General features: G+C 37.4%; 1 protein-coding gene across 1 annotated transcript in view; it reads left to right on the forward strand.

Moving 5' to 3' along the window:
* The window catches only part of BTAF1 (BTAF1 RNA polymerase II, B-TFIID transcription factor-associated, 170kDa), a 116314-nt gene that overhangs the window by 78922 nt on the left and 14675 nt on the right, over positions 1-22717 (forward strand). The window contains exons 20-28 of the mRNA XM_005884041.2: positions 5349-5775; positions 6891-7081; positions 9322-9475; positions 9890-9999; positions 11822-12023; positions 13246-13394; positions 21412-21564; positions 21756-21877; positions 21966-22133. Coding sequence (XP_005884103.1) covers positions 5349-5775; positions 6891-7081; positions 9322-9475; positions 9890-9999; positions 11822-12023; positions 13246-13394; positions 21412-21564; positions 21756-21877; positions 21966-22133 — 1676 coding nt within the window. The remainder of the gene's footprint in view (positions 1-5348; positions 5776-6890; positions 7082-9321; positions 9476-9889; positions 10000-11821; positions 12024-13245; positions 13395-21411; positions 21565-21755; positions 21878-21965; positions 22134-22717) is intronic.

Genomic DNA, 22717 nt, shown 5'->3' on the forward strand with positions numbered 1-22717 from the left:
TTGCTTTGGGTAGTATGGACATTTTAATGATGTTGATTCTACCAATCTATGAACATGGTATGTTCTTCCATCTGTTTATGTCTTCCTCTGTCTCATTTTTCAGTGTTCTGTAGTTGTCCAAGTACAGGTCTTTTACCTCCTTAGTTAACTTTATTCCTAGGTATCTTAATTTTTTTGTTACAATGGTAAATGGGATTGTTTTTTAATCTCCTTCTGTAAGTTCACTGTTGCTGTATAAAAATGCCATAGATTTCTTGGTGTTAATTTTGTATCCTGCTACATTGCCAAATTCATTAATTAAATCTAATAATTTTTATGGAGTCTTTAGGGTTTTCTATGTACACAGTAACATGTCATCTGCGAATAATGACAATTTTACTTCTTCTTTTCCAATTTGGAAACATTTTTATTTCTTCTTCTTGTCTAATTGCTATGGCTAGCACTTCCAGAACTGTGTCGAACAGGAGTAGTGAAAGTGAGCATCCCTGTCTTGTTCCTGTTCTTTGGTGAAATGCTTTTAGTTTTTTGCCCATTGAGTATGATGTTGGCTGTAGGTTTGTCGTATAAGGCTTTTATTACGTTGAGGTATGATCCCTCTATTCCCACTTTGCTGAGGGTTTTTATCAAGAAAAGGTGTTCTATGTGAATATTATCTCTCAATTTGTTTATGTGATGTATTACATTTATTGATTTGCGGATATTGTACCATCCTTCTTGCATCCCTGGGATAAATCCTACTTGGTCATGGTGTATGATCTTTCTGATGTAATGCTGGATCCGATTTGCTAGAATTTTGTTGAGGATTTTGGCATCTATGTAAATGAGGGATTTTGGCCTGTAATTCTCTTTCATTGTGTTGTCTTTATCTGGTTTTGGTATTAGGGTAATGTTGACTTCATAGAATGAGCTTGGAAGTGTTGCTTCATCTTGAATTTTTTGGAATAGTCTGAGGAGGATAGGTTTTAGTTCTTTGAATGTTTGGCAAAACTCCCCTATGAATCCGTCTGGCCCCAGGCTTTTGGTTGCTGGAAGCTTTTTGTTGACTGCTTCAATTTCCTCCATAGTTATCGGCCTATTGAGATTTTTTGGTTCTTCCTGAATGAGTTTTGGAAAGTATTTTTCTAGGAATATGTCTATTTCCTCTAGGTTGTCTAGTTTGTTGGAATAGAGTTGTTCATAGTATTTTTAAACAATCCTTTGTATTTCTGTGTGGTCTGTTGGTATTTTGCCTCTTTCATTTCTGATTTTGTTTATTTGGGCCCTCTCTCTTTACTTCTTGGTGAGCCTGGCTAACACAATTTAGTTCTTATCTATGTGCTATGCTATCTCCTTTGATGTTTTATATATTCTTCTAGTAAGCATTCTTACTTGGATGTCTCACTGTCACTTCAAATTAACACAACTAAAACGAATTTTTTTAAGCAAAAAAGTGCCATTTTTATTCACAATCACAAATTTTGTTAACATTTCCTTTCAAAAAATTTCATATGCTTATCCTTTGTTTCCATTGCTCCAACTTAGTCAAAGGCCTTTATTACTAGAACCTGATTCACCTCTAAGCCTCCAGGCAAGTCTGTTTCATTTCATTCTGTATGCTATGCCAGACTAGTAAAATCCTCTAAGTGCCACTCTGAATGCATCCCTCCCCTGAAACATTATTTTCTTCTTCCTCAATTTGAGTTTTCTTACTTTCAGTACCTTCTTTAAATTGCTCATCTCTTTCCTCCTTATTTCTCAGACTTCCTTCACTTAAACAATTTATTTTTTTATTTATTGATGAGAGAGAAAGAGAAAGAAACATTGATTTGTTGTTCCACTTATTTATGCATTCATTGGTTGATTTTTGTACGTGCCCTGACTGAGGATCGAACCCGAAATCTTGGCATATCAGGACTACGCTCTAACCCAGTGGTTCCCAAACTTATTTGGCCTACCGCCCCCTTTCCAGAAAAAATATTACTCAGCGCCCCCTGGAAATTAATTTTTATTTTATTTTAATAGCAATTAAACAGAAAGATATATGTATTAATGTTTCTACCTTTTTCGTAAAATATAGTAAAGAAAGGTGTAAATTAGAAACATTGAAGTTTGAAATTATGAAACTATTTATTGAACTCAGAATAGAAAGGTAATACAAAAAAAGTTAAAACAAATGCACCTGTGGCCATCACCGCCCCCCTGGATCGCTGCAGCGCCCACCAGGGGGCGGTAGCGCCCACTTTGGGAATCACTGCTCTAACCAATTGAGCTACTTAGCCAGAGCCTTCCACTACAACTCAGTTTTCCTCTTGCAGAAAAATACACCACACTCACTTTCTGTGTGTCACTCATTCTCACTCTGCCTGAGCTCCTGTTTCTTTTGCCAGGAATTTTCTACTCTCAATCCTCTATGCTTATTCCAATTTCATTTCTTGATATTCCCCCATCTGTACCCTGTGCTCAGGCCATGATAAACTGTTTTCAGTTCCTTAAACAACATCCAGCTTTTCACTCCCTAACACACTATTTTCAAAGATGTCCCTACAACTCCTGATGTACCCATTCTTAAGAAATTCAGCAGAGGTATTAACCTCCTGGCAAGCCTCCACTATCCTGTCACCTAAGAAGAGTCAAGCAAACCCATGTGCTCCCACAGCAACTTGAACTTACCTTGGTTATATGTTACATTGCCTTAGTTGTTTACTTACATATCTATCTCCAACATTAGAGTCTGCATTTTTTTTGGATGTATGAAAACATCTTTTAGTATTACTCAATAAATATTTGTTAAATGAATGAATGAGTGAATTTGGGGTAATTGGAAAGCTTTCCCTTAGTTGCCTAGACCAGCCGTGGGCAAACTACGGCCCTCGGGCCGGATCCGGCCCGTTTGAAATGAATAAAACTATAACAAAAAAGACCGTACCCTTTTATGTAATGATGTTTACTTTGAATTTATATTAGTTCACACAAACACTCCATCCATGCTTTTGTTCCGGCCCTCCGGTCCAATTTAAGAACCCATTGTGGCCCTCGAGTCAAAAAGTTTGCCCACCCCTGGCCTAGACAGAAACCTAGTTATTTAAGACAGTGTTTTAAAACTTTTAGCAGTGAAATCCTGTTTCAAATAAATTTTATGCAGAACTTGAATAAATAAAACAGACAGTGGTATGTGATCATGTTCCTTTGCAGTGAGCAGACTGACAAGGTCAAGCAGATATAGCTCAATTTAAAGTCTTTGGTATTTTATAATGATAAAAGAAGATCTATATGTGTGCCTACTTTGTTTTTCATAATAAGAAGCCAGCATTATCAGTTTTGTCCTTAGTGGAACTGATCATTTCTAAGTCTGAAAAATTAGGTTCTCCATTAAAAATAAGTTAGGTTCTTTAGTGTTGCAGGCTTTTCTGACCAATATTAATCAGGCTGGATCTATTTATGGAATCTCTTTATGATTGCAGTTACCTATCAAACAAGAAGACTAATTTTTTTTTATGTAAGCCATCACTCAGTCTTTAGATGGTAATTAAAAATGCTCACACAAAAACATGTATATAAATGTTCATAGCAATATTGTTCATAATAGCTAAAAGGTGGAAACAACCCAAATGTTCATAAACTAATGAATGGATAAATACAAGGTGGTATATCCATTTAGTGGGATATTATTTGACACAAAAAAGGGAATGAAGTACTCATACATGCTACTACATTGATGAATTGTGAAAGCGTTATGCTAAATGAAAGAAACTAGTCACTATAGGTTACATATTGTATTAGTCCATTCATATGAAATGTCCAGAATGGGTAAATCTGTAAAGATAGAAAGTGGATAAGTGGTTGCATAGGGCTGGGAGGAAAAGAGGAATGATTGCTAATAGGTATGAGTTTTATTTTGGGGATGATGAAAATGTTCTAAAATTGTGGCAATGATTACACAACTCTGTGACTATTATCAAAACCATTGGATTGTATACTTTAAATGGGTGTATTTTTGTGAATTTTATGTATATATTTTTAAATATATTTTTATTGATTTCAGAGAGGAAGGGAGAAGGAGAGAGAGATAAAAACATCAATGATGAGAGAGAATCATTGATTCTCTTGCCCCACACAGGGGACCGAGCCTGCAACCCGGGCATGTGCTCTGACTGGGAATCAAACTGTGACCTCCTTGTTCATAGGTCGATGCTCAACCACTGAGCCACGTGCCAGCTGGACATGTGAATTATATTTCAAGTAGAGGCCTGGTGCACAAAATTCGTACACCGGAGCGGGGGTGTCCCTCAGCCCAGCCTGCACCCTCTTTAACCTGGGACCCCTCAGGGAATATCCGACTGCTGGTTTAGGCCCGATCCCTGTGAGATTGGGCCTAAACCAGCAGTCGGACATCCCTCTCACAATCCAGGACTGCTGGCTCCCAACCGCTAGCCTGCCTGCCTGCCTGATTGCCCCTAACTGCTTCTGCCTGTCAGCCTGATCACCCCCTAACCACTCCCCTGCCAGCCTGATTGACGCCTAACTGCTCCCCTGCTGGCCCAGTAGCCCCCAACTGCCCTCCCCTGCAGGCTTGATCACCCCCAACTGCCCTTCCCTGCCGGCCCATTTGCCCCCAGCCACCCTCCCCTGCTGGCCTGGTCTCCCCTAACTGCCCTTCCCCACTAGCCTGATTGCCCACAACTGCCCTCCCCTGCTGGCCATCTTGTGGCTGTGGGCACCGCCATCTTTGAGGGCGTGGCAGTCAATTAGCATATTCCCTCCTTATTGGCTGTGGGCGCCACCATCTTTGAGGGCATGACAGTCAATTAGCATATTCCCTCCTTATTGGCTGTGGGTGCTGACATCTTTAAGGGCAGGACAGTCAATTAGCATATTTCCTCATTAGTTGTGGGCACCACCATCTTTGTGATGGCGTGAGGGTCAATTAGCATATTCCCTCTTTCTTAGATAGGATGATGATGTTAAAAAAGATGTACTGAGCAGTCTTTTAATGGGGTCTGATGCCACAGGTATATAGCTTTAGGCAGTTCTTGGTAATTAAAGAATTAATCTATTGTCTACACCCCCCACATACACCCCCATTATTTGGTTATTTTTACCAGAAGGGAGACCATCGACCTATAAACCAGATAGTCACTGTTCGATTCTTTTCAAGATACTGTGTCTTTCTTAAAGAATATAATGCTAATGTTAAAATAAAATGTAGTTGGAACTTTTTAGACATTTATTTAATCGATTGAATACTAAAATAATACTAGATAATGTGAAACTTCAAATTAAAACAGACAGTTTGCTGTCAGCCCTTTAGGATTTTATGGACTGTTTTGGGGTTGATATCATTAATTATTTTAATTTCTCTTTTTCAATAGGTTACTACTGTTTTTAATGAAGTCACGTCATCTTTTGAATTAAATCTTCAAGTGTCACAGCAGTTAGATAGTAAACGACAGCAGGTCCAAATGACAATTACAGAGACCAACCAAGAGTGGCAAGTGTTGCAGTTGAGAGTGCATACTTTTGCTGCATGTGCAGTTGTGAGCTTGCAGCAGCTTCCGGAGAAATTAAATCCAATCATAAAACCTTTAATGGAGACAATTAAAAAGGAAGAGAATACACTAGTGCAAAACTATGCGGCTCAGTCTATAGCCAAACTACTTCAGCAGTGCACAACGAGGACACCCTGTCCCAATTCAAAAATTATAAAAAACCTTTGTAGTTCACTTTGTGTGGACCCCTATCTAACTCCTTGTGTCACATGTCCAGTGCCAACACAAAGTGGCCAGGAAAATTCTAAAGGTATATATCTAAACTGTCATTTGGGATAGAGAAATAATTAACCATTTAAATGTGTTTTCATTTACTTATAATGTAAGCACAAATTCCATTTTATGTTAGTGCTTTTTTCCATTTTGAGAGAATTTGCACATACTGCTAATAAAATCACAACCCTTTAAACTCAAATCAGCTATTCATAAAAGGTCTTATATTTAATATAAGATGACTGAAATCTGAGGTGTTAACCCTTCTCTTTCAACATCATCAATATAGAATTTATTGTGAACTGGGGTTAGAATTTATTGTGAACTTTTATGGTATCAAATGTTAAATGAAAGTTCTTCCTATTAAAGTCTGATTTCTCTAATTTTGTACATCTTATGAAATAAATGAACTCTATTACCTTTAGCAAATAATTACTAGCCAACTTTTCTGTTTTCATCTGGAGAATCTATATGGAAAACAAGAACTGCTCTCTCTAGGCTAGACTCAAGGACCAGCGTTTTTTCACATGCCTTAGTCTTATGTGATTTACTTATTCCTTTTGATAAGATTTTGGGAAAGCAAAGATAATAAATTTATAACTTTGGCACAATATAGGTCTTGAAAAGAAATCTGAACTGGAAGAGGAATGTGGTGGACATTTTGAATGTCAACATTATAAAAATGTGATAGGATAATTCCAATTGCCATCCCAACCCCAGTGTTATGTGAGGCACAGTATTTTGCAGGGTCAATGTTTCTGACCTAACTCTGGATATTTCTTATAGAGAGAACTTGCTTGCAATATGTTTTTAAAGTTTGTTTTTATGCCTAGAAAGAATCATTTAAAAAAATTAATATTCTTTACCTTGAAGGCCAGTTATTCTTGCATATGGTAGTTATTAACATGATCCTACAACCTTGATTTTATTAAGTATGGACCTATACAGATATCAAAACATTTAAATTAATGTTCTAAATTACTGAGAATTTTGTTGCCACTTCATTGTCTTAAGAAAATGTACTTGGCCTATAAAGATTGGAGGCTTCAAAGACATAGTTTTAAAATATGTTTTATTTTATTTTTTTAGCAGGATGCATTTGGTCACCTATATTATGCTTAAAGGATTATGTAACTTTTTTTTTCTTATTAGTATCCAGCTCCGAAAAAGATGGAATGCACCATACTGTCACCAAGCACAGAGGTATAATTACACTCTATAGGCATCAGAAAGCTGCTTTTGCAATCACAAGTAGACGAGGTCCTACCCCCAAAGCAGTAAAAGCTCAAATAGCAGATCTTCCTCCAGGAAATAGTGGAAATATCCTTATAGAACTTGATGAGGTAAATTCTTTTTTCTTTCAATACTCTGGTTTCTAAATGAATATCTTTCAGGTTGATAGCGAAATTGTCAATTGTCATCTCACCTTCCAGGATTGTATTTTTATATTTTTAAGCGAAAGAACTGGGATTAATAACCCTTTACAGTACGCCAGCAACATGATTCAGAAAAACTGCAAATTTCTTCAAATTCTCATGCATCAAATTTTTACCTGCCTAACTTTATCTCCCTAAGCGAGATACTTTCTTGGTACATACGTCTTCACAAATGTAAACTAATTCAGCTCCTATAGCAGTGACTGTAGAGTTGTTAAATAACAGTGAAAGCTAACTTTTCTCAGTCCTATCAGTGACAGGAATTATTGTTGATACTCGGAGGATAAATTGGTAAGTGTCAAATAATTGTCACCTATCTGACTTTTAGTCACCCTGGAATTTATTATATGTGTGAAGTGAGGGAGGGATCTAAATTTATTCTCCCGAATGAATAGCCAGTTATACCACTCTTGAATCCTTTCCTCCCTGATTCAAAATGGTACCCTCTGTTATATATCATGCTTCATATACACTATATGAAGATTTGTTTGGGTTTTCTATTCTTCTTCATTGGTCTACTTGTTCTGCAGTATAATATTCTTTAACCCTTTTCGGTCCAGCGTAGAGGCTGACTCGACAGACCAGGCGCTAGGAGCAGGTCCAGCGTCGGGGCTGAGACACCGCAAACCGGTTCAACATTCAATCCCGTCAATTAATTTGGACCAGACTGTTTGAATTCCAAAAATAAAATTGGACTGCAAAGGGTTAAAGATGATAAAAGTGGTTATTGAAAATCTTACAGTCACATTATTAATGAAATGAATGCTCTAGAGCTCTTTTGGTTGCAAAACAGGAACTTACCCAAATTCAGCAATAATCTATCAATACTAAAAGACATGTGTTTAATATATTTCTATAAAATATAGGCATATTAAGTTTTAAAATAAAAATCTTAGCTTATTGTCTGTTTCTTTTGAAATATTCTGTCTTGGCCAGTGTGTTGTCCCGTGCACTGAAGGGTCTTGGGTTCGATTCCCAGTCAGGCCACATACCCAGGTTGAGGGTTCAATCCCTGGTCACGGTGTGTATGGGAGGCAACTAATCAATGTTCCTCTGTCATGTTGATGTTTCTCTCTCATTAATGAGAAACATATCCTCAGGATTAAAATAAAATATTCTATGAACGAAGCTGATTATATTCTTCCAATAATAATTGTAGTAAAAATTTACTATGATTTTTATGCTTATACCTCTATAGTGTGTATAGTTCTTCCACTTAAAAATAACTTGTGCCCAGCTTGCATGGCTCAGTGGTTGAGTGTTGACCTATGAACCAGGAGTTCAGGGTTCAATTTCTGGTCAGGGCATATGCCTGAGTTGCTAGCTCAATCCCTAGTAGGGGGTGTGCCGGAGGCAGCTGATGAGTGATTCTCTCACATCATTGATGTTTCTATCTCTCCCTTTCCCTTCCTCTCTGATATCAGTTTAAAAAAATAACTTGTAAAACATATGTATCTTTCTGGGGCAACAGTTTTTTGTATTTAATTATAATAAAATTATTGCTAGGTGAGAAGTTACCTGTGGTTACATTAAATAGATGCTTTTATTCTATCCCTTAAACAAATATTAATAAGGACAGATCATTCTGTCTTCTAATCTTCTCTTTAGCAGATAAGTTTCTTTGGGGTAGGGAGAAGAAAAGTAGATCTTTTAGGACTATCTCTGAAAACAGCACATATTCTTCTATTCCTTATCCCCAACCCAAAAAAGTATTTTGCTTTGGATGGAAGACATCTAGTTTGGATTTTATGCCACTGTAAATTTAATTATTAAAAAATATTTAGCCCTAGCCGGCTGGATCAGTGGATAGAGCGTCAGCCTGTGGACTGAAGGGTCCCAGGTTCGATTCTGGCCAAGGGCACACGCCTGGGTTGCGGTCTCGATCCCCAGTAGGGGGCGTGCAGGAGGCAGCTGATCAGTGATTCTCTCTCATCGTTGATGTTTCTATCTCTCTCTCCTCCCTTCCTCTCTGAAGTGAATAAAGAAATATATTTAAAATATATATATTTATAGTTATAAATATATCCAATAATTGGTTAATGGTAACACTGAATTCTTAGGTGGTTACTTTTATATTCTCTTAATGAAATTTCAAATGCATTATACTTTTTTGTGAAGTTCTGTTTAAAACTAACATTTAATTGTAGGCCCAGAAACCTTACCTGGTACAACGGAGAGGAGCTGAATTTGCCTTGACAACTATAGTGAAGCATTTTGGTGGTGAAATGGCCGTGAAATTGCCACATCTCTGGGATGCTATGGTTGGTCCATTGAGGAATACTATCAACATAAATAATTTTGGTGTGTACATATTTATCTGAGTTGGAATTTTGACTAATGTCAGTGTATATTTATTACATATATTCTTATAAAATAAAAACGCCTATACCTGTTCATCTCAGACTTGCTGTTTTCAAATGGAAGGTTGGTAGAAGCATTTATTTTAATTTATTTTCATTTTGTATATTTTTTGCTTTTTTTTCTATTACATGTTTAGAAAGATATTTGAAATGGGTCAGTCATTATGTTAAACTTTTTTTAGTTGCTTTAAGTGTATCTTAGCACTTAAATTAAGGCATGGCATTTAATTTCACACTAAAAAGGCAAAATCGCTTTCCCATGGTAGCTGGGGAGGTATTAAAATTTTATGTGGGCTCTAGATTTTGAAAAATTATTTACAAGGTGATATGTACTGAAATCAATGTATTTTAATAGATGGAAAGTCTCTCCTGGAAAACGGAGATGGCCCTGCTCAAGAATTGGTGAATTCTCTGCAAGTTTTTGAAACGGCAGCAGCATCAATGGATTCTGAGCTTCATCCTTTGGTAATTAACTAATGCAAGTGTAGTTTTCTTCTATTAAAACAAGTGGCTTTATATAAAAGTCTTATGGCTGGAAAAATGCAATTTGATGCCATCCCTAGTAATTGCATATTCTTTTATATGGTGTGTCTAGATTCCTTATTGACAGTACAATTCTTCTGGGATTTGAGGCAGAGTTGAGTGCATGAATGATAGGAAACCTACTCGGGGACCTTTGAATACAGGGCAGTAGGGACAAATCTCTGATGACACAGAAGTTGGATATAAACAGGAAAGAAAATTGCAGCCTATTCATTTTTACCACCTTAATAATATAGCTTTAAGAAAGGAAGAGCACAGGTAATAAAACTTTTTCTCAAGATAAGTGTAAAGGTAGAAGGAAGTTACCTGGACAAGATGAAATTAGTGGCAAAGACAGAACACTAATTTGAGTTTTTTGACTATTAAAAAATTTCTTATAAAATATTGGGACAGAGGGAGGAGGAAAATAGAGTTAATTACCTGACTTTTCCATAGAAGAAAGTATTTTTTTCCACATAGCTGCAATAGGAAGCTCTCTGCAACTTACAGGGTGCTAACTCCAGTTCTCTACTTACAGCTAATGGAAAAGGGAGAATCTAGGAGAGAGTAGACAAGAATGAACTTTTTCGCCCTGGCCGGCTTGGCTCAGTGGATAGAGCGTCGGCCTGCAGACTGAAGGGTCCCAGGTTCGATTCCGGCCAAGGGCACATGCCGGGGTTGCGGGCTCGGTCCCCAGTGGGGGGCATGCTGGAGGCAGCTGATCAATGATTCTCATCATTGATGTTTCTATCTCTCTCTCCTTCTCCCTTCCTCTCTGAAACCAATAAAGAAATATATTTTTTTTAAAAAAAGAATGAACTTTTTCCTTTTATATAGTAATAAAGTATGTTCTTTTATTTGTTAAATTTCACTGATTTATCATTAGTAAAGAATCCATCCATATGCTGTTACCCTCCACGTTCAACAATATGCATTCACCTGAAATTAAAGGCTAGTCTGTTGAGCAGGTATCTGGCTTTCACCAACATCAATCCTGGCGTTCAGTGCAGCATGCATTTAATAATGGCATATCTCTTGCTGTTGTGGTCATAACACTATGGTATGCCAGGAAGTTAAAGTGGAAAATGCACTTATCAAAGTATGGTGCCTAGAACAAAATCAGGATCACTCAACCCAGTGAATAAAAAGTATGTGCTTAAACCTAAGCTAATGCTACAAGATTTGGAGGGGGTTGGTGATGTGTGGTGTCATTTTCCCAGCCTCAGTAGGAGAATCTTGCCAATACTTTTTGATGTGTTCCCCTATTAAATTTTTTTTTAATATACATTTTTTCTTTATATTTTGAGAGAGAGGAAGGGAGAGGGAGAAAGAGAAACATTGATGTGATAGTGGAACATCAATCGGCTGCCTCCTGCACAACCACTCCCACTGAGAATTGAGCCCGCAACTTGGGCATGTGCCCTGACCTGAAATCGAACCAGCAACTTTTTGGTGCACGGGATGAAACCCAACCAACTGAGCCAGGACTCCCTTGTTAATTTTTGAAATAATTGTATGCTCCCTAATAGCTAAAAGAAGATATTGAGCAGGGAAGTTCTGCACCTTTTCTTTCTAAAAGAGTTATACCTTAGTTTGGATTTACATTAGTTTCTTATTGAGGATATTTTGACAGTAATGGTTTGAGATATTCTTGGATTTAGAGTCACTTTGGCATTTGAGAACCTTTGAATATGGACTATTATAGTTATATTTTAAACAGTACATTTCCTAATGAGTATTCTTATTGTTTTAAACTTTTTTTTAGTTGGTACAGCATTTGCCTCATCTCTATATGTGCCTTCAGTACCCCAGCACTGCAGTGAGACACATGGCTGCTCGTTGTGTAGGAATCATGAGCAAAATCGCTACCATGGAAACAATGAATATTTTTTTGGAGAAAGTTCTTCCATGGCTGGGAGCAATTGATGACAATATCAAGCAAGAGGGTGCAATTGAAGCACTTGCCTGTATCCTTTTTTAGTTTTACAAAATGTTCAGCAATTATATTTATTTTATTTAAGGATGACTAAAATAAAATTGATTTATTCAAGTAAATTTGTTCCAAAAAGAAAACTACCTTTTTACATTCTATTTTGAAGAATTTTTTATTATAGTATAAATACATTAAAAATATATTTACATTTTATTGTGAAAATTTTTACACAGAAAGTTTGCAGAATTGCTATTTTAGGAAATCTTTTCAATAGGCAAAAAAATTTTATGTACTTTATGAACTATATATTTGGTTTATAATTAATACTTCATTAATATTAATCAGATATTAATAAGGTACTTCTTATATTATAAAACATTTTGTTGCCAGAGTTAGTTCATTACTTGGGTAGAATATGACTACATGTTCTAAATTACTGGGAATATACAGGCAAAGCTCTTTGCTAAAAGGATATGGCATCTACTGACATTATTTAATTTGAAGTACCTGATATTTCTAAGAGCAAGAAAGATGAATGGAGATCAAATCAGTAGAAAGTCAGGTTCAGAAATGCTGAATATTGCAGGGGAACTAAACTTACTGGGCCTGTTATGTCCAATCTATGATTGTCAAGATCTTGATGGGAAGTTTAGAATTAATCATTGAGCATTGTGCTCCCTGCTTATAATGTAACTCACTTTATTTTGGTATTGGAAGTCTAGAAACTTGCTAGTATAGGAATGAAAAAATCTTATTAGTAAAACTTCCTCCAGCCAACCTCAGATGGAAACATGATTTTATATTCTTAATCATGAGAAAATTACATAATGTTTACAAAGAGCAACAGTGTGCAAATGCTGTTATAAGTGAATCATAGACCTTGAGGGACAGTCTAGTCCAGTGATGGCGAACCTATGACACGCGTGTAAGGTGACACGGGAACTCATTTTCTTGGTTGATTTTTCTTTGTTAAATGGCATTTAAATATATAAAATAAATATCAAAAATATAAGTCTTTGTTTTACTGTGGTTGCAAATATCAAAAAATTTCTATATGTGACACGGCACCAGAGTTAAGTTAGGGTTTTTCAAAATGCTGACATGCCGAGCTCAAAAGGTTCACCATCACTGGTCTAGTCCCTCAAAACACAGATGAGAAAATGAGGAACTGTCTTAGAAGTTACAATCTTGGTGTATCCGTTTGTTTGCAAAAACATCTAAGAACCATTTGGAAATTTCCTTAATAACTTACTCAGGTGTAATGGAACAACTGGATGTTGGTATTGTTCCATATATTGTCCTTTTAGTTGTGCCTGTGTTGGGAAGAATGAGCGATCAGACAGACAGTGTAAGATTCATGGCTACGCAGTGCTTTGCAACCCTAATTAGACTCATGCCACTTGAGGTAAGTAGAAGACACTTGGTTTATGGACTTACAGGATATGTCAAGTTTTAAAAAATAATGTTGAATATGTTTGTTATAAGCATTAAGAAATTTATACTTTAATGGGTAACTTTTTTAAACAAGAGTTTTAAGTAAAACTATGGTTCCTAAAAGACTAATTCATTAATGCTGTTCTAGAAATAGTATTATTTATAAGTATCCCTATAACATCCATGTAAAGATTCTATGCTGAAGTTTACATGAAAAGTAAATTTGAGAGATGGTAATTGAAAATGTAAAGCAATTGAAGTCTCTGTGGGAGTATGGAGAAACAGACTAGAAGGACTGAAATTGGAGAATTTTGGAGTATATTCATGGGACAGAAATAATATATGTGGCTAATCAGGAAATAATGGCTTGAAGCAACGGAAGTACCAGAGCCCTGCCCACCAAGCCCCTTAATATATTTTGGTGGGATTTTTGTAAATAAGTAGATATGCAGTTCATTCATGTTATAATATGTATCAATACTTCAGTTTGTGTGTGAAAATAGCTACCTCAGAACCATTTCGAAATTTCCTTAGTAACTTACTCAGGTATAATGGAACAACTGGATATCAGCATTATTCCATATATTGTCTGTGTATAAATGCTTCCTTTTTAATGGTTGAATAGTACTCCATTGTATGGACATACCACCATTTCTTCATTCATTCCGCAGTTGATAGACAGCTGGATTGTTACCAGCTTTTGGCTGTTACAAGTAATACTATGAACTTGCACTTATAAGTCCTTTTGTGGATGTGTGCTTTCATTTCTTTTGAGCAGATTGTTATCTAGGAATGGAATTACTGGGTCAATTCTTTTTTAAGAAACTGCCAAACCGTCTTCCAAAGTAACTGTACCATTTTACATGTCTGCCAGCAAAGTATGAGCATAATTTTGATACCCTCTTTCTTTGAAAAAAAGTTTGGCTAGATCTGGTAAAATTGAAGATTCCCATCCCAGTGACCCAGCAAAACCATCCTAGATATATACCCTAGAAAAATTTATAGACATATACCAAGGCACATCTTCAAGAACATTTACTAGTATTATAGCATTATTTATAGTAGTCTTTGACTGCTCAGTGTTCATTATCAGTAGACTAATGTTAACTAGATTATTATACTACAATAAGAATGAACAGTACAGATGCATAGTACAATATTAATGAATCCTTTTACATAAGATTCCCTTTTTTAATGTAGTTCAAAAATAGGCAAAAGATGCATACTTTAGATGATAAAGGAATAAGGAAAAGTAAGAAAATTGCCATGAAAGTTAATAAAGTGACTACCTCTTAGGGAAAGGAAAGTAATTATCACTGGGAAGAAACATATGGGATCTTCTAGGATATTGGCAGGGCTCTTTTTTTTATTGGGTAATGGTTATAAAAGTGTGTTTTTTATAATTTACTAGAGGCTTGGTACACAAAATTCGTGCACAGGTGGGGTCCCTAGGCCTGGCCAGTGATCGGGGCCTATTGGGGCCATCTCGCCCATTCCAATTGGGGCCAGGCCAGCTGGGGCCTGCCACCTGCTGCCTGCCAGCTGGAGTCTGCTGCCTGCCACCTGCTGGCCAGGGAAACAGACGGGGGTGGGGTCCACGGGATGTTTGCCGGCCAGGGGGGAAGGACCAGGGAGGTTGGCTGACTGTGGGAGGTTGGCTGTGGGAGTGCACTGACCACCAGGGGGAAGCTTCTGCATTGAGCATCTGCCCCCTGGTGGTCAGTGCGCATCATAGTGACTGGTCGTTATGGTCATTTCAGTCATTCTGGTTCAGGTTGCTTAGGCTTTTATATATGTAAATTAAACTGTACATTTGTTTATATATTTTTATATCCAGAATTGTTTTCATCACCCACTTCCTAGGTCTTATTCATATCCTTAGATTCTTGGGCTTTGCATCATTTTATTTATAAATTAAATTGCTTATATTTAGTCCCCTTGGCCTGTTTTAGCTTTGGAATCCATGAGTGATGAGAAAATGTCTTTTTTTGAGCAAAGGAGTAGATAAAAGCAATGTTTTAGGAAAAGTAGTCTTAACAGCTGAAAGCAGTGTCTTGGGAAAATCAGTTTAATAGCTGTTTGAATGTGAATTAGAATGGAAGTGCCCCCAGATCCACTATGAGGTTATAAAGGATATAAACACTTAAAAAATAATAATACTTAAAACATTGGCAAGGAAAAGAGATACTGACTTTAGAAATGAGAAAAGTAAGGTTCCCTTTGATGTGAAAATTACAAAAATGTGATGCATATTTTGCTTCCAGCCATAATAGAAAGACAGGGACCAGATTTATCCTCCTACTTGAACCAGAAAACCACACAAAATTAAACAGTGGTTTTCAGATGTTGAACAACAGGCAGCACAGAATGTTTTATGAAAGAAGGGAAACGAAGAGCCTAGTGCCTTTGCCAAGTTGAAGAGTCAGAGTTCAGAGTGAAGGGAGGACAAGATAGTGAGACTTTGCAAGGCAACGTACCCAACAGGAAGTAGCTGCATAAATAGGAAGCTCCAGAGGTCCCCACAAGGACTGAGCATTCATCTGGGCATATGCATTCTAGCATACTGCGTTCAAATTCACATTCAAACATATATGAGAATATATGTTTGAGATGGGGGTGGGGGGGCGGGAATGTCATAGAAAGGAGTATGTGGAATAATTTCCAGAGCTTACACAGGGCCAGGAATAGTTTGTGTGCCCAAAAAGCTGAGTCAAAAGCCTTCTACCATATTGAGCACCAAAGTATGGTCCTTAAAAGTATATTGCTTGACAAAAGGCTAAATTGGACCCACCTTAACAAAGTTTAAAAGCAAGCCTTAAAAGGATCAAATTGATTTCAAGCAACTTACCTACATTCCAGGGGAAAAAAATTTAAAGGAAGAAAATTTAGCACCTGACAACATAATTATGATGTTTAACATCCATGAAAAAATTACCAGGCATGTAATATTTCCAGTAACCAGGAGAAAAGTCAGTCAATAGAAACAGGTTCTGAAATGGCCCATATAATATAATTAGTAGACAAGAACATTAAAATGCACTCCATTTGTTCAAGAAGGCAGTATGAATATAATGAGCAAAATGGAAGGTATGAGAACAACCTAAATTGAACTTTGTGAGATGACAAATATAATTACAAATAGTTCCATCAGTTCAATGTCAGAGAGAGCCCATTATGCCAAATAGGTCCATGGACTCAAAAACAAATTTCCAAATCAAAATATTGACTCTTCAGTTCTACACCCACTCCATGTTAAACACTCTCTTTTTAAATGAATACCACAAAGTTCCTTAATCTGCCCACTGCTCCAACATGCAGTAGGCAAAACCACATTGCCATTACAATCCCCTGTGTTCCTTTACCTCTCCATTTTAATTTCTTACTCCTACTGATCCTTGTACTCCCTCCTGACAGTCACTATTATAGTGATCTAAGCTTTATCCAGCCAGTTTCTCCTTCATGTTTCCAGTCAATCCAGCCCACATCTCTCTTCATGGAGCAGCATCAACAGCTTCAATGTTTTATTTCTGACCCTGTCAGAAGGAAGCAGGCAGAGGAGGGCTTGTGGGACAGTTCTCATAAAGTCTACAGCAGTGTATAGCAATTCCCTAAGCCTTCATATGCACTCACCACTCATTCACTGACTCACTCAGAGCAACTTCCAATTCATGGTAGGTGTCCTATACAGGTGTACCATTTTTTATCTTTTACACTGTATTTTTACTGTACCCTTTCTATGTTTAGGTACACAAATACCATAGTGATACAACTGCCTACAATAAAATGCTGTACAAATTTGTAGTCTAGAGCAATGGGCTCTACTGTATAGCCTATGTGTGTAGTAGGCTATACCAGCTAGGTTTGTGTAAGGGCACTTGATGTTTGCACAGCACCAAAATTGCCTAAGGATGCATTTCTCAGAATGTATCCCTGTTGTTAACAGTGATGCAAGACTATAAAAACACACTGGATGCAATTGATAGCAGATTGGATGCTGCATAAGAAAAGATTTGTGAGCTTGAAAGCATAGCAATAGAAACAAGAATGTCATGCAGATTCAATGCTGTTCCACTTGATCTTGATTTCTATTATATCATAATAAGAAGAATCATGCACTTTTCTAAAATGTATACTATCAAAGATTCAGGGAATATCAACTACCAATTCTAATTCCCTGCACTATTAGTAACTTGTTGATTTTATAGGAATTGGAGTGAAGAAGATATTCACAGAAAAGGTTCCTGGGACTAAACAATATTTGTGACTCTTGGACTTAGGGTTTCATTGTTAAGAAAAGGATCTCGTTATATGTCATTTATTAAAAATTCCATGAGGATAAATGAAGATTTTGTTACATCTTTGTAAAGTACTGTGCAGAAAGGCCTCATTTTTATTAAAATCATTATGGTATTAGATGTGCTAAAATGTTAGTTTCTATCTTACTAAAGTTAATTCTGAAACCTTTTGTAAATGTACCATGCAGTCATTTTTAATACTCAGTGTACATATATATTTTAATTGAATTTAATTATAATTCTGTTTCCAAAGTTCTAAATTTTTTAAACTTTAGAGAGCATAGGGCAGTAGTTTTCACATTTTTTGGTCTGAGGATCTCTCTGCACTCTAAAAAATTGAAGATCTCCAAAGGGCTTTTGTTTATCATATTTTCTGTAATGTGAAAGGATTTATTAATTAATTTAAATAATAAATCCATTAGATGTTCCCATATGTAACATTTTTAATGAAAAATAACTATTTCCTAAACAAAAAGTTAGTAAGAAAAATTACATTGTTTGACATTTTAACAAATCTCTTTTAGAACTAGGTGTAGGTAGCTGGATTTTTGTATTTCCTCGGGCATTCAGTCTCTTGCAACACGTTCCTTGGGTTGAGGTATTTGAAGAAAGTTTAGCCTCACAGAGATAGGTACTTGGAAAAGTTACTAGTATTTTGACAGCCTTTTCAAATAATTGTGGGTATTCTTTTATCTGATAGCATATCAAAATTCAAAAAGAGAAAGCTTGTTAAATTTGTTTTTAATGTAGAATCTAACATTCTACCAATGAATGTGTAAATTACCTTACTTTAAAAGTAATTGGTTAGCCCTAGCCGGTTTGGCTCAGTGGATAGCGTCGGCCTGCAGACTAAAGGGTCCCAAGTTCGATTCCAGCCAGGGGCACATGCGTGGGTTGTGGGCTAGATCCCCCCACCCAGTAGGGGGCGTGCAGGAGGGAGCCAATCAATGATTCTATCTAATCATTGATGTTTCTACTTCTCTCCCTTTTTCTCTGAAATCAATAAAAATATATATATATTTTTAAAAGTAATTGGTTAATCTTACACTTTTGAGTAGATCTTTTACCCATATGTGTTTTGTAACATTATGCATACATCATTGGGAAAATATTGGTTCACTGAGTTGCATTAAAAAAAAACTTTTAAAAATTGATGAGAGAGAGAGAGAGAGGGAGAGAAAAAGGTTGTGTGAGAGAGAAACATCGATTTGTTATTCCACTTACTTATGCATTCATTTCTTGTATGTGCCCTGACCAACCATCAAACTTGCAACCGTGGTGTAATGGGACGATGCTCCAACCAATTGAATTACTTGGCCATGGCCAGTAAAATTTTTAACGGTTGGTATATTTCACCATACTGTAGCAAAAATATCAAATTAATTAATATCACCAACAGAAAATTCCTTTTTAGTATTGACAAGTTGCCAAGTTCACAGTGCTAAGTTTTTCCTGAAAGCTTATTTTGTCATTGGCAACAAGTTAGGTCAGTTGTTTTCTTGGAAGTGAAATTTTATTTTTGAGAAAATGTCAGCCAAATCCCCAAGTCAGAATAACTAGTTTATCTGTCCAGTCAAGTAAAATGTTCTATGAAAAATCACTAGGTCAGATCATAATTTAAGCAATCTCACAAGTGCTTTTCCTCAACATATAGTGCAATGTTTTATGTATACTTTACATCTCATTGCGTAAAATGTTAAAAAGATGTGCATTCATGGTTGAGTTTAATAAAATTATGTTTACTACTTTAAAAGACATTCTGAAATGAAACCAGTTTGTTTTTTTTAATATATTTCTTTATTGGTTTCAGAGAGGAAGGGAGAAGGAGAGAGAGATAGAAACATCAATGATGAGAGAGAATCATTGATTGGCTGCCTCCTGCACGCCCCCTACTGGGGATTGAGTCCGCAACCCAAGCATATGCCCTTGCCGGAATCGAACCTGGGACCCTTCAGCCCGCAGGCTGATGCTTTATCCACTGAGCCAAGCCAAGCCAGCTAGGGTTGAAACCAGTTTTTTTTTTAAAATACTGGTGCATGGCTGGGAGGAATACAGTGACTGCTGGTATATTTGGTGCAATTACCATGATTCTTCCTGATCGACAAGAAGTTTTACCCATATTACTTTTACATCATCAGTGCAAATGTTAACACAGTGGTAAAAGCAAATGATACCTTTTATTATGAAACTAGGGGCCCAGTGCATGAATTCATGCACCTTGAAAGGAACTGTGGGGCCATGAGGCTATGGTAAGCACAGGGGCGGGTCTTGGCCAATCCTTTGCACCCCTGCCCGGCCCCTCCTGCCACAGCCCCCAGTCCCGTCTGCCGGCAGCCCTGCTTCCGCCACCACTGCTCCCACGCACTGATGGCACTGGTCCTGCTCTCACCCGTTGAAGGCGTGGAGCGATTGGGGCTGGCGCTGTCAGCAGTGCGAGTGGCAGCTGCTGCCCTGATCGCCCCTTAGGAGCGGGGGTAAATGGAGAAGCCCTCAGGGTGATCAGGGCCTGCAGCCACCGCTCACACCTGCTGATGGCGCCAAGCAATCGGGACCGGTGCTGGGTAGCGGGTTCGATCGGTGGCTCTGGTGCCGGCTGTGGATACGAGTGGGGCTGGCGCTGGCAGTGGGTGCAAGTAGCAGCTGCTGCCCTGATCACCCCTTAGGAGCAGGGGGAGGTAAAGAAACCCTTGAGGTGATCAGGGCCGGCAGCCACCGCTCACACCCACTGACAGCACTGAGTGATCGGGGCTGGCGCCGAATGACGGCAGAAGGTGCAAGCAGAGGCTCTGGCACCAGCAGCGGGGGTGAGCGGGGCCAGCGCCAGCAGCAGGTGCAAGCACTGGGCGGGGCCATGGCACGCAGGAACAAAGAATTTTCAGTAACCACCAGAGGCTTGCCCCGATGACAGCGACTGGGGGCCTGCCTTGGTCTGGTGCCCCTGCTCACCTGTTCCACTATCCCACCATGGCTGACACCCGCCATGGTCTGCACACGCCCCCTGGTGGTCATCACACGTCATAGCAACCGGTTGTTTGGTTCCTGTTGTTCCGCCGTTCGGTCTCTTTGCATATTAGCCTTTTATTACACAGGATGGTTTTGACCTCAGTGACCCTTTGAAAAGGTCTTGAGGATCCTGAGGAGTCAGCAGCCCACATTTTAAGAACCAATATCCTGGGACATTATAACCCAAATTGAGAAGCTCTAGTAACAGCATTTCACTTAAAATAAGCTATACAACTTTATTTGCCTTTTTAAGTAATGCATGGTGTGGGAAAAATTAAGTTGTACGTGTGTTTTTTAGAATACCTCAAATGTGTTTGTTTCGTAGTCTCATTGTAGCATTTTAACCCTTTTTGGTCCAACGTGGAGGCTGACTTGACAGACCAGGCGCTAGGAGCAGGTCCAACGTTGAGGCTGAGGTCGACACCCCAACCGGTTCAACATTCAATCCCGTCAATTAATTTGGACCAGACTGTTTGAATTCCAAAAATAAAATTGGACCACAAAGGGTTAATACCTGTCAAATTCTTTAAACTGTTTGTTTTCCGGTCTTTAAAATTATACTACTTTTGAATTAATTTTTTCTCTGCATTTATATTTTAATAAAACTTAAAATTACTAGTATTTTATAATCTAAGGATAAAAAATTAATCATGAGTAAATAGTTTTAATACACTTAAAAAATCATTTTAGGCAGGCATTCCAGACCCTCCAAATATGTCAGAAGAATTAATCCAATTGAAAGCCAAGGAACGACACTTTTTGGAGCAATTGTTAGACGGGAAGAAATTGGAAAATTACAAAATTCCAGTACCAATCAATGCTGAACTCAGAAAATATCAGCAGGTAAAGTTTTATATTTATCTTATAAATATAAATAGTGACTATTCCTTTCAAATGTACCTCAAAGAGTTTTTAAAATTCATTTAGTAAAATAATTGTGGTTGGTATCCTATATCCATTTATTTCTTTTATGCCTGTAAAAATGCTATTTATGATTTGTTTATAGTTATAATTTTTCTCTTTCAACATTTCAGGATGGTGTGAACTGGTTAGCATTTCTTAATAAGTATAAACTTCATGGAATTCTATGCGATGACATGGGTTTAGGAAAAACTTTACAGTCCATCTGCATTCTAGCAGGAGATCATTGTCACAGGTAATTTAAAATATTATTTTGAAAGAAGGCTTCCAGATGCTGAGAAATATAGACAAGGTGGTTAATTTATTGTTTTGTTGTTGTAAAGGGCTCAGGAATATGCAAGATCAAAATTGGCAGAATGTATGCCACTTCCTTCCTTGGTGGTTTGTCCACCGACATTAACAGGTCACTGGGTGGATGAAGTAGGTAAATTTTGCTCCAGAGAATATCTCAATCCATTGCACTATACTGGACCTCCTACTGAAAGAATAAGGTAAGAACTGTTTAATCTTTTGCTCTAAGTAGTTTGGAAGAATAAAATTTATTGCAGGTGAATTTAGTTAGCTTTTTTTGTTATCAGACATATAAATTTATTTAAGAAAGGTAAGTGTACATACATTTTAAAGATAATCTCTCTCATCAAAATTCAAGGACTTTGACAAAAACACTAATTCAAAAGAATATGCCACCCCTATGTTCATTGTTATTTACAATAGCCCAGTGGCCATCAATAGACAGCAGGTAAAAAAGCTGTGGCACACACACCATGGAATATTACTCAGCCATTAAAACAAATGAAACTTTACCACGGCAACAGTATGGATAGACCTAGAAGGTATCATGCTGAGTGAAACAAGTCAATCAGAGAAAGACAAATACCATATGACTCACTTATATGGGGAATCTAGAGAACAAAATGAATGAACAAACAAAATTGAAACAGACTCAAAGACACAGAGAACAGACTGACCGATGGTTGCCAGAGGACAGTTGGGGGAACGAGTGAAAAGGTGAAGGGATTGAGTAGTACAAATTGGTAGTAGTACAAAATAGTCACAGGGATGTAAAGTACAGCAT

Source organism: Myotis brandtii, unplaced genomic scaffold (genome assembly GCF_000412655.1).
Source record: "Myotis brandtii unplaced genomic scaffold, ASM41265v1 scaffold810, whole genome shotgun sequence".
NCBI lineage: Eukaryota > Metazoa > Chordata > Mammalia > Chiroptera > Vespertilionidae > Myotis > Myotis brandtii.